The sequence below is a fragment of the Megalobrama amblycephala genome, linkage group LG21, assembly GCF_018812025.1.
Source record: "Megalobrama amblycephala isolate DHTTF-2021 linkage group LG21, ASM1881202v1, whole genome shotgun sequence".
NCBI classification, from domain to species: domain Eukaryota; kingdom Metazoa; phylum Chordata; class Actinopteri; order Cypriniformes; family Xenocyprididae; genus Megalobrama; species Megalobrama amblycephala.
In genome coordinates this window covers 20,905,734-20,922,593 of record NC_063064.1, presented here as the reverse complement: position 1 = coordinate 20,922,593, position 16,860 = coordinate 20,905,734, and the positions used below count along the sequence as shown (strand labels likewise).

General features: G+C 37.4%; 2 protein-coding genes across 9 annotated transcripts in view; one reads left to right on the top strand and one right to left on the bottom strand.

Annotated features, from left to right (window-relative positions):
- Positions 1-2,465, bottom strand: part of syt6b (synaptotagmin VIb) — a 62,191-nt gene extending 59,726 nt beyond the window's left edge. The window contains exon 1 of the mRNA XM_048171755.1: positions 59-2,465. The gene's annotated coding sequence lies outside the window, so the exon portion shown is untranslated. The remainder of the gene's footprint in view (positions 1-58) is intronic.
- Positions 1-16,860, top strand: part of plekhg5a (pleckstrin homology domain containing, family G (with RhoGef domain) member 5a) — a 45,681-nt gene that overhangs the window by 706 nt on the left and 28,115 nt on the right. For 4 of the 8 annotated variants that reach the window (XM_048171741.1, XM_048171742.1, XM_048171740.1 and 1 more), the window contains one exon: positions 6,803-6,882. In XM_048171741.1, coding sequence (XP_048027698.1) covers positions 6,803-6,882 — 80 coding nt within the window. Of the gene's footprint in view, positions 1-2,658; positions 2,942-6,802; positions 6,883-8,524; positions 8,612-14,658; positions 14,747-16,016; positions 16,232-16,860 lie in introns of those variants that run through there. The other 4 variants (XM_048171738.1, XM_048171745.1, XM_048171746.1 and 1 more) reach the window with 4 other exon arrangements.

Sequence of the window (16,860 nt, the reverse complement as noted above, 5' to 3'; positions counted from 1 at the left end):
CAGTATGTGTTACCAGCTGTAGTCAAATAAAAATAAAAAAATAAAAAGTGAGGTGTACCTGTATATTATACATTGTGGCAATGATGACAACTAAAACAGTGTGCTGACGCTTGTGAAGTTTGAGGATGTCTTAAAGGGATAGTTCATGAATTCTGTCGTCATTTACTCACCCTCAATATTGCTGAATGTCACTCTTTTCAGTTTAATGAGAATGAATGAAGATGTCAAGCTTCAAAATCATCATAAACGTATCTTCCTCATATTCCTCCTATTTTTTTTTTCTTTTCAGTATGAGTTATTATACACTACTTTTCACAAGTTTGGGGTCAGTAAGATTTTCCCTGAAGCATTTAACTTGACTAATTTAGACTACAGGAAAGTTTTCTCTCTAGGCTGCAGGTGTGATGTCCGAGTAATTTCAGTACATTCTGACCCTAGAATAGTTAGCCACTGTGTGTTTGATACCTGAAAATACACTGAACTTGGTTTTACTCCTAATTAGTTTATGTTAGTCTGTCTGGACAGGATTATGTCCTTTTTTGGCATTTAAATCCAGATTTTCTGGTCCACTCTTGGTCATGGCTTTTCTCATTCCTCACAATTAGATTTGGCTAAATTGTGTTTACATTGTGATAGGTAGACAGACGGCTCTGTGGTTAACTTCACTGGCTTATCATAAGGAAATGTGATTCATTCTGTATCAACAGTCAACAGCTCTGTTTCAACAACTGCAAGGGTAGATTACATTTAGGTTGATTTATCTTATTTTAGATAATTCAGCCTCCAATTCATAGATGACTATTATAATTAGAGGGTCAGTATTCGAATTATTACATTTTAAATGTACAGTTAATTTCCTTCATGTCTAAAAGTTCTTCTCTTTTGATTTCCTTTCAGTTGGTTACATAAAATGTCTTATGTCCATTTAAACGTATGTATTTACATGCTCTTCATCCTCGCTCACCAGAGGAACTGACATAATGTGCAACTAGTTCATTTTATTCCAAGATTGACTGCAAGATCATTAATTTGTATTCTTTTCGGCAATATAAATAGTTAGTAATCCTTATAAAGAATAGTTTGACAGTGGAAACAAAGTATCTCTTCCAACCAAAGTAAATTCCTCTTATGTTCTGTCTGTGAGGTCCAGGGCCATAGTTACTTCAAACTAACAAACGGGGCTTTTATGAAGCTCACAGTTTATCAGTAAAGCTATTGAGTGGTATTTCTTAAAGTAATGTTGAATTTAAGATGAAGAACACCAGAAATAAAGACCTGTTTACCTGATTTGGAATAGGAGCTGTTGCATGGAACTGTCTTGGCTATTTGGGAACTGTCACATGGCTGACTAATTTGCCATCTAGCCTCCAAACCAAGCCCATTACTGGTTTCAGATAGACTGGCCTGTTCTCCATGTGCATGACTGTCCTAATGCTAGTTTTTTAAACAAAGATAAACAATGTCAGGAGAATCACAGATCAGAGGATTAGCCTAGTTATTATAATTGACTGTAGGAGCTGTCACACCACAGTGTTCTTTCATGTGTGGCCAACATGCTGGTGGTAACATATGTTTTTCATGCTGAGTATTATGAGCTGAAGATAGCATGATGACAAGCCAAATGCAATGCTGCAAACAAAATTTGGGTGTGGCACAGTATGTGATGATCACTAGCATTTAAACAAATTAATATTAGTAGTATATTATATTACAATCTCGCTAGGGGTGCTAATGCACCATCGGATGCAGATGGACAGTGGGGGTCTGTAGCAAAAATGTATATCAAATTTTATACACACAGCTACAGAGCAACATACAGCAAAAACAAGACGCTATGATGTCTCGACAATAAAGGTTGAACATAATTATTGAATGTAATAACAGCCAGATGAAACAAGCTGTAATTATAAAAGACGTTGTCATACACCAGCTCGCAGAGAGAAATGTCTAGGTGAGAGATCAAAAGAGCTTTGTTGTTTGTATGCGTCCCAGCGAATGATTGAGCTGACAGAGTCTGAGACTGCGGCGTATTGGCTTGACTGCCACTGAAAGCCTGGTCATTAAAACTAACCCCTGCACGTCACACTGCTCCAAATCACTACCATATGGCTGGAAATGTTGGATCCCAAGAGCTAAGACTCTCCCATGCTACTCTCTAATTTGTCAGAGCAAAATTAGAAATTGTGGGGGTTCTGGAGGGCACTCGCCAACTCTTGCAGCTATTCTCTTAATCTTTATCTTAACCCTTTCTCACTTTCAACTTTCTAAACTTGCTTTTGAGAGGTTGTTGTTCTCCATTACTTTCTCTATATCACTGACTGTGGCTTGAGAGTCGGTATGATTTCTGCTTCATTGCTCTATATGATACTGTAACTTTGAGATGCATTGAGTTTGTGGGCTACAAGTAGGTGGACATCTCAAAAGGCAGCTTTGTATCTCTTGCCATTCTGAAAAGTCACAGGTCCAAGTCTCCCTCACATCCCAGCATGCACTTCACATGTGGATGAATGCATCGCTTGTCTGGCGTGCTGTGTGGGTCAAGCCCCCCCTCTTTTTCCCCCTTCACATACTGGCTCACAAAGTCCAAAGCACCCTGCCTGGAAACTTTAGAGAAATCCAGTATTCTGAGAACTTTTCTCCACAAGAGAAGTCACTGAAGTTTTAATACGTTCTGTGATTTGGGGAAACATGAAGAGAAGTAATCATCTAAAGACTGATGTTTGGTTCAAGGTGTGATGAACCTCATCTCAATCTCCGCCGTGAGTTAACAAGTGAGATGTGGCGTTAGATTTATCAGTTGCGCTTGGATTGTGAGGCACGATGTTCTATTGGAGACGGCATGGGTCTTATGAACTGGAAACTCTGTCATGTTCACAGAGTGAGTTGGGGGTGGAGAAGTACACCTGGACCTCCCTCATGGACATTACCCAGAAGTCTTGTGGTAAGAGATTTTAATTGGCACCACTGAATGGTGTGAGACCGTTCGGTTGAATCATTATCTATTTTTTACCCCAAAGGTAAATTGCGAAATTGTGTTTTTAAAGTTGTTTGTTTGTAATTTTGAAGATATTACATAGAATTGAAGATGTGCAGGCTCTGTGTTATGCCATATTTTCTCATGCCATGTTTCTTCTTATAACCAAGTACGTTTTCATTGAATGACTGCTACAAGATTGCAATATTTTTCTCAAATTGCCTACAGTTCACCCCAAAAATGAATATTTTTTCATTATTTACTCACCCTCATGTCATTCCCAAACATGCATGACTTTTTTGAGTGGAAAACAAAAATTAGATATTTAGCAAAATATCCATGCTGCTCCATATAATAAACATAGATGGAAACCATAGACTATCAAGCTTTGAAATGAACAAAAATCTTAAAAGAATCATAAAAGTAGCCCAAACAACACATGCACAACTTTCCAAATCTTCTGAAGTCATATGATAGCCTGAAACTTTTGTTTTTCGCTGAAAATCTGGCCTAGAAAATCTGTGGTCACCATATATTTTCATTGGAAAAGAGCAATAACAAAGGACATTCAGCTACAGTATAAATAAACAAACTCCTTTTGTGTTCCATGGAAAAAAGTGAGTCATACAGGTTTTGCAAGAGAATATATAATGATAGTTTTATTCAATTTTTTGTGTGTAGTAGTTTGTGCATGTGTTGTTCAGGTGTACCCTACGTTATGGGGACAAAATGTCCCCACAAAGATGGCAATATCCAAAATACTTGTCATTTTTTGGTCCCCATGAGGAAAATAGCTTATAAAGCATACTAAGTGATGTTTTTTGAAAATGTAAAAATGCAGAAAGTTTTCTGTGATTGGTAGGTGTAGGGTTAGGGTTATAGGATAGAATTGTTTGTACAGTATAAAAACCATGTCCATGGAATGTCCCGATAAAACATGAAAATCCAATGTGTGTATGTGTGATCCATGCCTTCACATTTGGGTATAGCAGAAAAAAAATGGCTTCTACTTCTTCTATTTTAAACTTTTGTTTTCAGTTTTGTGTGGAGAACCACATGTTTGGTTTTCACTAAGGAGTCAAAAAGTTTAAGAGACTACTGTGACACCAAAGTGCAGAGGGAGAGTGAGTTTTAGCTTGTCCATAATACCCTTACTATTTAATCTGTGTGCTAATGCCCCAATTAGGACCCACTCAGAATGACCTTTGCCTCTGGAAATATTTTGTCTGTCTAATCACTCACTCTATCCCTCTTTATCTATTGTCAAGCTAATGTATTTTTTTCTGTTTACCTAAATCTTTTGATTTATTTTGAAACTTTTAGGAGTTATGCAAGGAATTGAAGTGTTTCATTTCTGTGACTCTATAGTGGGACCAAAAAGAACTGTTTACAAACAGGTTTCCCAAAGACATTGTCCATCTGTCTATGGTAACATAAGCAGGTTGTGCCTCCCCAAACTCACGGCATCGGTTGAGCTAATTTTGCTATGTCAGGTTGTGTCTAATCTCATTTAAGCCCAAAACATAAGAGGATTAGTTAGCTAGGAATAAAGAATCAATGACAACTCCGCTTCGAGACCTTCTGCTTGTAATGTTTTGACATTCTCAGACCTTCCAAAACATATACTGGCATCCATGGCATCAGCTTGGTGTTCCTCCAATGGAGGCAAAAGGAAACAAGTATTGCATAAAATATTTCCGCTGTAGCACTTGAGACAGTAGATGTGCCTAACGCTCCTCAGGAACTTCAGCAAACAACTGGGTAAACAGAGGGGCATGAAAAACAGATCCTGGCATTCTGCACATTCCTTACATAGAGGATTTTTAGGAGGTGCCCTCTGCCTCTCTGACTAAAGAAGGAGAAATGGAATATTCTTCATCGAGAGATGGAGGCGAGTATGGAGATGGAATGTTAGCAGTGTTAAAGATAATATCTAGAGTCTGGCTTGGACTGTGTGGTGATGTTCTTCTTTCAGGATGTTGGAAAAGATGCAGATACCTTGAAGTAGGAACTGTGCACCTTTTAAATACCATGGTATATGAATGTAGCAAACATTCACAACCATTGTCTATGGGCTTTTCAAGTTCTGTCACTTTTTTTTTTTTATTTAATTTTTTTTATTACCATTTATTGATTATTACCATGATGCCTTTTTATGCATATATAGAACATTATTACATTTTTATATTTTTCTAAACTATGACATTCAATATTTATTGTGTGAAAGTGTATGTATGTGTGTATATATACACTTTTTTATATTTATTTATTTATTTATTCAAATTATGAAAGTAATTTCCAAAACAACCAAAATTTTGCTTCTGATAAAAAAATAAAAATAAAATAAAAAATACATTTTAAAAAGCCATTTCACCCAATGCACCATGATGCAAATTACATTTTTTCATGAAGGTTCAGAGGGGGAAAAAAAGCTTTGTTAATAGAAAATCAAATGAGGGTGGGTGTTTAACTTTTTTAAAAGTGCCCACAAGTTAAGAAACACCCTTGTATCAATGTACCATCACTGTACATTTAGTATTTTATAAGGACCTTTTGTAAGGAAAGTTTACCTGTAAAGGAATATGTTTACAGTAATATGTAATGTCTGCCCTCTGTTTTGTCTGTTGTTGTCATCTGTAATCATCAATACCTTTTGTTTTGAACCAGTTTTGAGGTGGCAGCATTGCTAGAAAGGAGATTGAGGGGTTGAATCAATGAAAAATCTTGCACTCGTTCACATTAAAACCTGTGGGTTTCTAGGTAAGAGGAATACCACTGCCCTCACTGAAAGGAAAATCAGTCAGTCTGCCAGCAAACTTGTAATGTCTGGAAATCTTAGATTTCCGCCAACTTTTTTCGCTCTGTCTGTTTTTCTCTATTTTTCCTCTTTCTTTTCCTTTTTGTGTTATTGTCAATTCTTCAGTTTTCAGTTAATCCTTTCCTCAAGGTTTCATATTTATTGTCATTTTTAATCATTTCTCCTGGTACCAGTTACTAGTCTTTATAAACTGGCCATGGCTAACTCAAGTTATATATTTTATAAAGAGATACATGCAGTTTTATTTGACCAGCATGTCATGAAATTAAGTAGTTGTCACTTAATGTATCACTAGCTCTTGTTTGTGGTTCTCAGTTTTTTCAGTCGCACTCTCCTACATATCCCCCCCAGCTGCCTCATCTATTGCTGTGCTGTATTGCTGTTATGTCTTTTGGCTCATGCCCAAGGACATATCCCCCACAGGCTCACTGTGTTCAGAAGAGTTCCTCCATGGTACCCTGTTATGAAATGTCTCAATCATATTTATCTCCTTCATTAATCTCCTCTATATTACTCCTGGATACTTGATACAGAGCTGCTGTTCAGTTTGTAGCCCTAAAACTAGGAAGAGAATTAGCATTTTTGAGTTTTCCCTGTTTCTAATGGGGTTTTAAAATGTTTTAATTGGTTTCAATTCTGGTTTCAACAGCATTTCACAATCCATAGGATATTCCCAAGGGAATCTATAGCACATTTACTGTTGTTCGTCAAATCCAGTCATTTAAATAGGAATCCACACAAATGAGAATGCCGCATGAAGACAAAAGATTTCCCCACACAAACAGGCTCAGGTTGGTCTCACAGATTCACCATGTTGACCAAAAGAAAGCTGATTGTTTTGAAAGCTGTGCTTCATACTGTACATCGCTACAGTACTGACAACAGACAATGAACCTTTCTTGTTTGTGAAATTTGACCGCACCTTTCCAGTTTGGCCTACACTTTGACCTCACTTCTAATTCCCTTCCACATACAGTTGACCTTTAACCTCTGTTTATGTGTTGTTTCAGGTGAGAAGCCTGCACAAGAAGAGAAAACCGGCATCTTGTGTCAGCATCCCAACTGTCCTGAACGGCGGCTTGCTTCCAAGGTGAGACATCAGAATGTGTCACACGGCATAGGAAAGCCCTGCAGGGGTGACGCAAACTGCTAAATCTTCACCTCTTAGTGTTTTCGTTAACTCTAATGGACAAAAAATCCCAAGTATGCCTATTGCATTTATCACATGGAATATTCCAGCACAATAATCATTTGTCAGCATGTGTGCTTGGGGAACTGACAGGAAAAACAAAAGTTTTGTTTGTCTTTGTGCTGTTGAAAGTTCAGTGGCGAGAGGACGGATGTGATGTTATAGGCGGCATTTCACCAGCTTTCTCCTGGGAGTCTAGGGATGCGGGCATGGAAAAGTGAGATTAGTGCTCGCATGTATAAGAGGCTGTTCGCACATAAACACACCTAAACAAAACATAATATGTCTCTCCTTTCCTGTCTTTCTCTCTCTCTCTCTTTATAAACTGTATCTCTTCCTATGTCTCTGTCTTTTTGTCTGTTAAAATGTAATACATCTAGTCTGGTGACACGTTTTTGATTGCGTTTTATTGTCATGGGTTCATTGCCAAACTGGTTTGGCTAAAGAATAAGTGTATTCCTCCCAGTGTCCCTCCTTCTTTTAAACATCAGTCACTCACATTTTTCCTCACTGGCAAACCTGGTGCCTATTCATTACCCACACTTTCCACTTTTGTGTTTTAACAGGTGTTCCTTTACCTTTAAAATTGTAAATTACAATGCCGCCGCAGTAATGTGCTGATGTATTGGTCTTCAGGTTGGATGTAAACAGTTTGAATTGAGCAAAAACACCAGTATTCCCTTTCTTTGCATATGTATATTGAGAAAAAATGTAATTATGTATGATCATTGGAATTCATTGACTCATTTTATGTATTATTTTATTGAAAAATATTTTATAATTTTTTTTACCCACAATATGGGGAGAAAATCCCCTCGTATCCCCTTAAACAACTTCTTTAAATACATGTTGGTCTATTACCCACCACTAAACATCACATAAAAACAACTGAAGTGTGATTGGTGGCTTACATGTAAGTCAGATAGTACATATTTGAATGGGCTATTATTGTTCAAAATAATGCAGACAATCAAACCTGGCTTGCGAGTCTTTTGTCTAGTAAGACCAAGGAGGCAGGCTATCTTGTTGAGCAGGTACAGATGAGAGTACTGACAGTTTTTTGTGTGCAAGAATAATAATGTACCAGTCTTCTTCAAACTGTGCATACAGATAAACCCTGTATAAAGGAAACCGATAAAGTTTGTTTACATGGAGCATGTCTGATTCATTATAGGACATCACAGTGATGCTTGCTTGTTTTTTTTGGTGTCCTACATTTCCTGTCTGCACAACTCTGCCAGTGTCCTCTGAACTTTAGTGAGCTTTTGAAAAGAGTCTCTCGGTAAACACTTCTGTTTCTAGTCTTCTCTGATCGAAGCCAGACTTAACTTAATGTACCCAATGTTTTTATCTGAACTGGGAACACACTTATGTCATTACCCTTAAAATATGGAAAGATGAGAGGAACTCTTGTTTATTTAAAAAAGAACGAAGGAGAGTTTTCAAGTGTGCGCATGTCCGTGTTTATGTTTTGAGGTCTTTGTGGCTCATCTCTTGTGGGCTACAAATTTCATGTAGGTTTGTTCTTCCTGTCTCCTGCAAGGGGTCAAGAGGTGAAAAATACACAAAGATGATGACGATAGTTTGCTGTTGACGTTTAACTGCTCATCCTGCTAGCTGACATTTAAAGGTGAAGTGTTTATTTTTTCAATGTTCAAAAACTCTTATCTCAGAGACAACTATAAGTAAGCAATTCATAGATTATTTTCCCTGAAAAGTGTAAATACTGTGGCTCTGTAGCTCTTTCAAAACATTTATATGTTTGTTTGAGTATCCTGACTAGCAACAATGGCTCAACCAATGGCAGGAGTTTGGGGGTGGGGTTATGTTTGTCTGACCAATGGTAGCTAGTAGCAAGAAATTACACACAAGTCACCATGAATTCAAAATTGACAATTCATATTTTTTTATGGAATATATCAGTAGTATTTATTATAAATGATTTTATACTTGCACATCATTTTAAAAAAAAAAAATGTATTCAAGTGCCGTCGTAAACTTTAAACAATTAACTATATAATTAACTATCCAATAAATTCCCAATGGACATGCTACATGTTTTCTTGTTCGAGAAGCCATCCCACTCAGATATGTGTCACAAAATGGAAGAAAAGACTATCGCGACTTCCGTTTCATGCTTACTTTAAAGGTGCCCTAGAATCAAAAATTGAATTTACCTCAGCATAGTTAAATAACAAGAGTTCAGTACATGGAAATGACATACAGTGAGTCTCAAACACCATTGTTTCCTCCTTCTTATATAAATCTCATTTGTTTAAAAGACCTACGAAGAACAGGCGAATCTTAACATAACACCAACTGTTACATAACAGCCGGGATCATTAATATGTACGCCCCCAATATTTGCATATGCCAGCCCATGTTCCCAACATTATGAAAGGCATTAGACAAGGGCAGCCAGTATTAACGTCTGGATGTGCACAGCTGAATCATCAGACTAGGTAAGCAAGCAAGGACAATAGCAAAAAATGGCAGATGGAGCAATAATAACTGACATGATTCATGACAACATGATTTTTTTAGTGATATTTGTGAATTGTCTTTCTAAATGTTTCGTTAGCATGTTGCTAATGTACTGTTAAATGTGGTTAAAGTTACCATCGTTTCTTACTGTATTCACGGAGACAAGAGCCGTTGCTATTTTCATTTTTAAACACTTGCAGTCTGTATAATGCATAAACACAACTTCATTCTCTATAAATCTCTCCAACAGTGTAGCATTAGCCATTAGCCACGGAGCATAGCCTCAAACTCATTCAGAATCAATGTAAACATCAAAATAAACACTGTACTTACGCGATTAGACATGCTGCATGACGAACACTTTGTAAAGATCCATTTTGAGGGTTATATTAGCTGTTTGAACTTTTTTTATGTTGTTTAAGGCAAGTGCGAGCTCTTGGGGCGTGGATCACCAGATTTAAAGGGCCACACACCCTGAATCGGCTCATTTCTAATTATGCCCCAAAATAGGCAATTAAAAAAAATCTATGGGTATTTTGAGCTGAAACTTCACAGACACATTCAGGGGACACCTTAGACTTATATTACATCTTTTAAAAAAAAAAAGTTCTAGGGCACCTTTAAGTTTGACTCTTTTCATGTGTGTAAACTTGCTTATTTTTGTATGTCACAAAACTAGATCCATTACAGATTAATTCCACACAATATTAACACAGAACAGGATCTGTAATATTTTAACACAGCATGAGAGTGTGTATGTATATGCGTATTTGCTTTGATAATTTATGTATGTGTGCGTTTCATGCTTGTGTGCACGTGTAAATGTGTGTAAGTTGTGAAATAGGCTGACCGTCTTCATCCCTTTACACAAACACAGACTAAACAGTGACTGCACTATAATAAACACAGACATTAGCAGCTGACTGTAATTTGTGTTGTAAAAGATGAATGTGCTGCTTACCAAGACATTACTAAGCTGGAGGAGGACAAGGGTATTATGGGTTAGCAGATTGGATAATGTTGTCTTTCAAACACTTTCTTCATGAAAACATCAGAATATCGCCCTGTCACAAGGTTGCCAATGCATTGGCTTCAAAGGCTTGATTTCAGTTAGAAAAGTAGGTTAATTACTTTTCAGTCCTCAATAATATATTTAATCTGCTGGCTTGAGGTTAACCTGGCATCCCGTCGCAATGGATTTTCCTCACAAAGTAATTTTAAAGACATCAAGAAGCTTGCAACCATGAAATGAGCTTATTAAAAGAATCGTTCACCCAAAAATGAAAATTGTCATCATTTATTCATATAGTTCAAAACCTGTATGACTTTTTTTTTCTTCTGAAGATAGTGTTTTTGTCCATATAGTGAGTCAATGTTGTTTGGACCCCAGTGTACTTCATAATACCTTCTTTTGTGATACTTTTCCTTTAAAAACACTAAGTTCTCAAACTCCTTCGTTCACAGTCATTAATATGATTGAAAGCATTATTTCAGCTTCTGCAGCAGATCTGTGCTGTGTCTTCTCTGTCACTGCTTTATGTCTCTGTCTGTATTGCCTAACAGCTGAGTGTGAGAACAGACTGAACTCACACCTGTAACATAACAGTCTCGGAAAACACAAACATTCAAAACTTAATGTGCTGCCTGAAATGTTTCAAGGACAAAAGAATTGAAAAGTGGAATAAATCAGTGCTTGTGGAATTCTTTGGATTGTGAAGCCTCACTAACACTTTCTACCACCAGATGGAGCAATAATACTCAGCTATTAGGAAAATTTCTACTTTGTGTGTGTGCTTGGAAAGTCATATGGACAAAATAATTTAAATGCAGATTATTTTAATCATTATTAATATAGCTATTAATATTTCAGCAGGAAATCAAACTATATTTCATGTCGTATCATTCTTTATTTTCTTAAGAGTGTAATTATTTTGATTTTAAAATACTCTCATATCACATAACTATAAGTAATCCGTTTGCAGATTGAATTCCAGAAACTTTCTCTCTGTGGCGCTATCAAAACATTGCTCTGTTTGTTTGAAAATACTGACTAACCCTACCCGGCAACATTGGCTCAACCAATGGTGTGAGTTCAGGGCGGGGCTATCTGTTTGAGTGACCAATGGAAGACTTTAGGTGTGATTTGTGAAATTTTTTTGGAATGAGTGATCGTTTAAAATACTGTTTTATGCCACTAATGGAGGTAGAAATTACATGATTGAACTTACTATTTAAAATCAATAAGTTATCTCCCAAGTTTTTCTCCCGTTTGTACTCACATCGGACAACCTAAATTACCTCTCATATTTCATGCTGTACCGGCTGTCAACATTAAAATCTCTGATTCTCTCCTTCTTGTTTGCTCTATTTTGCCAAACATAGCTCTCTGCTCTCTCATTCACTCCTTTAAAGGAGACCTCTGATGTCACCAGGCAGGAATTAAGACTCTGGATGAACAAAGAGGTCACAATGCATGACCCCTAAGGTGTAAAATTACAGTGATTTTCAGCTCTGCATCAGGTATCGAAAGCTTCCTCGCCTCAGGCGTAGCGTAGGCACGTGTAATGACGACATGCTTCAAAATAAAGCCAAATGTTAGTCGTTTTGATGAGCGCATGGGATCAACATACTATTTTTTTTTTTTTTTTTTTTTCAAAATCTGAACATATTATACTTCTTTACATATAAACAATTGAGGAAAAAAAGATTCTATTTAATTATTATATAACATTAATGTCTTAAATTGAATAAGATACTGTTTAGATACTTAATATCATGTACTGTAGAATGTAATTTTCTAATGCTTGGTCAAAACGTACAATGTGACCATGTTTAACCCAAGAAATGTTTCAAATGCTTGAGTGCTTCCCATCATAAACTGAAAGACAAACAGTGAGCTCACACTTGTAGTCCTCTTACGCATCCCAGTCCTCATAAGGGAAGGCCGAGAGTCGTGGCCACAGGAAGTTGTTGTGGATTCAGTTGAGTAAAAACAGGAAATGGATACAAGAGTGACGTTTAACTGTTGGAAATGATGACACGTCTGTCTGTTTCTGAGAGTGTGTCATCTCTGGGGCGTGCTTTACCTGACCTGTCACATCCTTTGCTGTTTAGTTTAGTCTTGTTTTTTTTCTGAGGTCATTAATAGCAAATTATAAGAGATCTTTGAGTTCAGTATGTTTTTATTGTTGTTTTATCATAAGGTTATTGTGACTTTAAGGCACAATATTTTATGAACTAAGTCATTATTAGGCCTTACATCAGCCTGCTATATAAAGCACAGACAAAGAAAGAGAGGAAGGATGGAGAGAGTAAAAGAAAGGGGGTTTTGATACTGTAATATTCTGGATTTGGTAGAAGTAAGCTCCGCCGCAGGCTTCAAAGACTGTTTTTATGTAGGATATCCTGACACCACATGACCCAGCCCCTTACATGGGAGTACTCTGGGAAAGGTCTGAAGTTGATGATGGCAGGAGACAGTTGGTAATGGAGCGCACTGGCATATTGCGGAATATTGAGCAGAGAGTCCCACCGTTCCGCTCACATGCTCTGGTTGGTGTAGATAGAAAAGAGAAATTGTTTGAAACAATTTTTGAAATTTTTTTGTATCATTATAAATGTGTTTACTGTTACTTTTGATCCATTTAATGCCTTACGCATAAAAATTCTTTCAAGTATATGCTATGTAACGTGTTAAAGGGATATTTATTTGTCAATAATTACTTACCTCATGTTGTTCCAAACCAAAGACATTCGTTCATCTTTGGAACGCATATGAAATTGGTTTAACCTCAGTTTTATAAAGCGATGTGAGTGCTTTGTTTGCACAAAAAAAGCATAATTTGAAGATAAACTAATGTCTTATGGGTTTGTAACGACATGAGGGTGAGTTATTAATGACAGAATTTTTATTTTTGGGTGAACTAACTCTTTAATGTCAGTTATTAATATTTCACATCATTTCACACAATCGCATCATTACTGAACAGAAGCTGATTGGCCTCTGCTAATCCTGCAGCCAATGAGATCGCTTGCTCAACATTTAAATTTGGTTTAGTGTTTGATGTAAGCTAGTCCGAGAGTTCCTCTGAATCCCTCCACCTGCCTAGATCTACTATGGGATTTATGTATGTCTATTTAATATGTATCTTTTTTCATTCTTTTTTTATAAAACTGTAGTTTATTGTACACATTGTCTCTCTCTTTAAATAAATTCAATTATAATTAACATTTTCTTAAGGATACAACATCTATCTCAGATAATGCTGTAAACTATATACAGGGAGCCCTTTCTTGCACATTACTATAATATTAACAACAGAGCCCAAATTATTAAATTCACAAAGAAAACTAAAAAAACAATCACTTGTTTCAGCTTGCACATAAGGCAGGTTTTGCATTAACTTCTAAATCTAATTAGAAAATTATTTTTCAATTATTTTTCTTCAATTCATTCTTGAAATATAATAATTTAAACAGTTACTGTCATAACTTGTTTTCATGACAGATTTATTTAAACACATTAAATATTACTAACAGGTAAAGTACATATAATAAATATATAAGTTAATATTCTGCATATATTTAGTGAAATGCTTCCCTTTAGAGTTCAATTCTCTACTGAACTAACATGCTGTTGACACTAAATGGCTTGCCTGAGGTAAATGTAATGCTTTGTAAGATATTATTCTCAAGCTGTTTTTTATTTGTCTTTCTGCAGTTAAAACACTGATTGAGAGATTACACATAAACATATCTGTGCATAGATCGTCTGTTCTTCTTCTTCTTTGCTTTTTCCTGTTGTGCCAGTTAGCAAACAGCATTGCATTACCACGCACGCCGCCTTCTGTATTGGAGTGTGGATCTGACTGTATTCATCATCTAACATAATGCACCAAATCGTGACATCCGTACCGTGACGGTTCGGAACAAATACATATATCGTTACTAGGGGTCGACCGATTATCGGCGTGGCCGATTATCGGCGCCGATATTAAGCATTTTTATTGTTATCGGCATCGGCCATTTTCAAAACCGATTTGCCGATAAAACCATTTTATTTTGAAATGCGCGATCTGGCACTGATCCAGCCACCTCAGTCAGAGCGCACCGCTCTGTGGCCTAGACTAAGCCCCGCCCATCGTCCGTCTGATTTGTTGGGAGTCTCGAGCCTGGCCAATCAATACGGCTGGCGCGGCTGGAAAATGTTCCGCTCTCACACCGAAAGCACAGGAGCTGCTTCAGTGATCATCATCACACATCAATAAGTTATCTCTCGAAGGTAAGAATGCAGTAAACGTTCCTGAAGTTGCAATAAATCACTACACTGAAGTTGCAAAACACCTAAATATAATCGATTTATGATGACAAGCCCCGTTCAGTTATTATACTGTGAATTCCCGGTCAATGTCCGTCATGCTTTAACGGATCATCACATCAGTGCTGAGATAGTGAAACTAAAACCTACTTCTCTCACCATTCGGCCAACTTAACGTTATATTGTGAATAGATTATCAACATGAATGAATTCACTCACGTCTGCTGCGGTTTTTTTTTTTGTGTTGTTCACATAGCTTCACTGAACAGCGTCCGTTCCGTTAGGGCTCTTAGTCAAAAAAATTGCGCATATTTGGAGAAATATTGCTTTATTCTAACATGATTGCAAAATAATTTATCATACAGATTCAGAATTACCATTATGCAATTTTGAAGAGCTGAAAGGGCATCAAGCGCGAGCTCTGACGCCCTGACGCGACGCGAGCTCCCTATTACTGATTTAGTTATCTCCGCGGCCGCGCTCTCTCATTTGACTAATAACCCTATGCTAATAACGTAAATTGTCAATAATTATTTTTTTATTGCCTTTTTATTCTTAATTTTGACATTAATTTTCATTTTTTACACTAGACACATATCGGTTCAAAATATCGGTTATCGGTCTCCTTGATCTGTAATAATCGGTATCGGCATCGGCCCTGAAAAATGCATATCGGTCGATCCCTAACCGTTACACCCCTAATATTATAAAGCCACTTAAAATTCTGAACAGTTTTTAATTAGAATGCACACTCTAGAATGCACATGCTAATTAGCTGGTGATCCTGACAGATTACTGTCTTTCCCATGTGGCAGGAACTGTACTTGTATGTTTGTCACCAACATGGACTGATTTGCCTTAAAGCTACCAGACGAACATACGATTTTAAAACTGCAGTGCTGATATATTGGCTTGACACTAATATCATACATGCATGCATTTGTCTAAATGGCTGCTTTTCGAAGGTACATGTCATCTGATCACTGTAGATGATTAATGACAGAACTAAAAATGAGAACAGGGAATGAGAATATGCAATGAGACAGAGCTTTGTGTGTTTGTTTTTTGTATGGGTGGTTGGACAACTGTGTTTGTGCACGGCAAAATCAGTGGGAGCGGGTGTGGCTGGAAAACCGCAACTCTTTCACACCCACATTTAGATCCAGTCAGTACACACAGCTGCTTTATCTGAATCACCTATATCACCACACACACAGGCTGTTCAGAAGCAGCCAGTAAGAAAGGAAGGAAGCAGGGGAAGTGGAAGAGGGGAGAGAGGGAGAGCAAGAAAGGGGGGCGTTGGGCTCTCAAAGGATTGAGTTGTTCCGAGACTCTACGTTGTTCTCTGCCATTCTTACGGACCGCGGAGAAGCTGTCACTTCAGGGGGGAGAGAGACAGGCAGGCGCTCGCAGACGTACACACACACATGCGTGTGACACCAGCATCAGGTGTGTGTCATGAATGCATTATTGTATGTTATTTCACGGCGGCAGCTGAGGTTTTGTGGTTGTTATTAAAAAGTCTCTGAGCGGCGTGAAGTCTCTGCATCTCTGAGCTGCGGTTTTTAACACAGATGTGTGAAAGATCTCCGAGAAATGAGGCATAGTCAAATTGATGACAGAGTTAGTGTTCTCTCTCCTAGTTATCTAAGTGTGGTAACTAAAGTCTTGCCGTGTGCTTTCCTTCAATGGCTTTTTGTTCTGAGTCACAGTGTCCTGCTGTAGTGCTTGTTAGATATTGCACTTTGTGGTCATTTTAATCATTTTTCTTGTGTAAAAAATCTCTACAATGACCTTTAAATGTGGGCGTGCACTAGTGTGAGATTGTTTGAGGTCTGCTCAGTTCATGATAACTGCGAGGAGAGAACGATAATGGACTTTTTTTCCCCCCAGTCCTCTCCAGGGCCTTTGTAAACGATTGCACAAGACAATCACAAGCTGATTTTATTAACATGGCTCTAGATTCTCTTGAGGTCATGTGGAGCAAAACTAAAGTTGGATTTTGCGCCCACAAGGCCTTCGTAAACCTTACTGTGCCATTTGACTTACTGCAGAATGATCGCTTAAGATCCTTACAA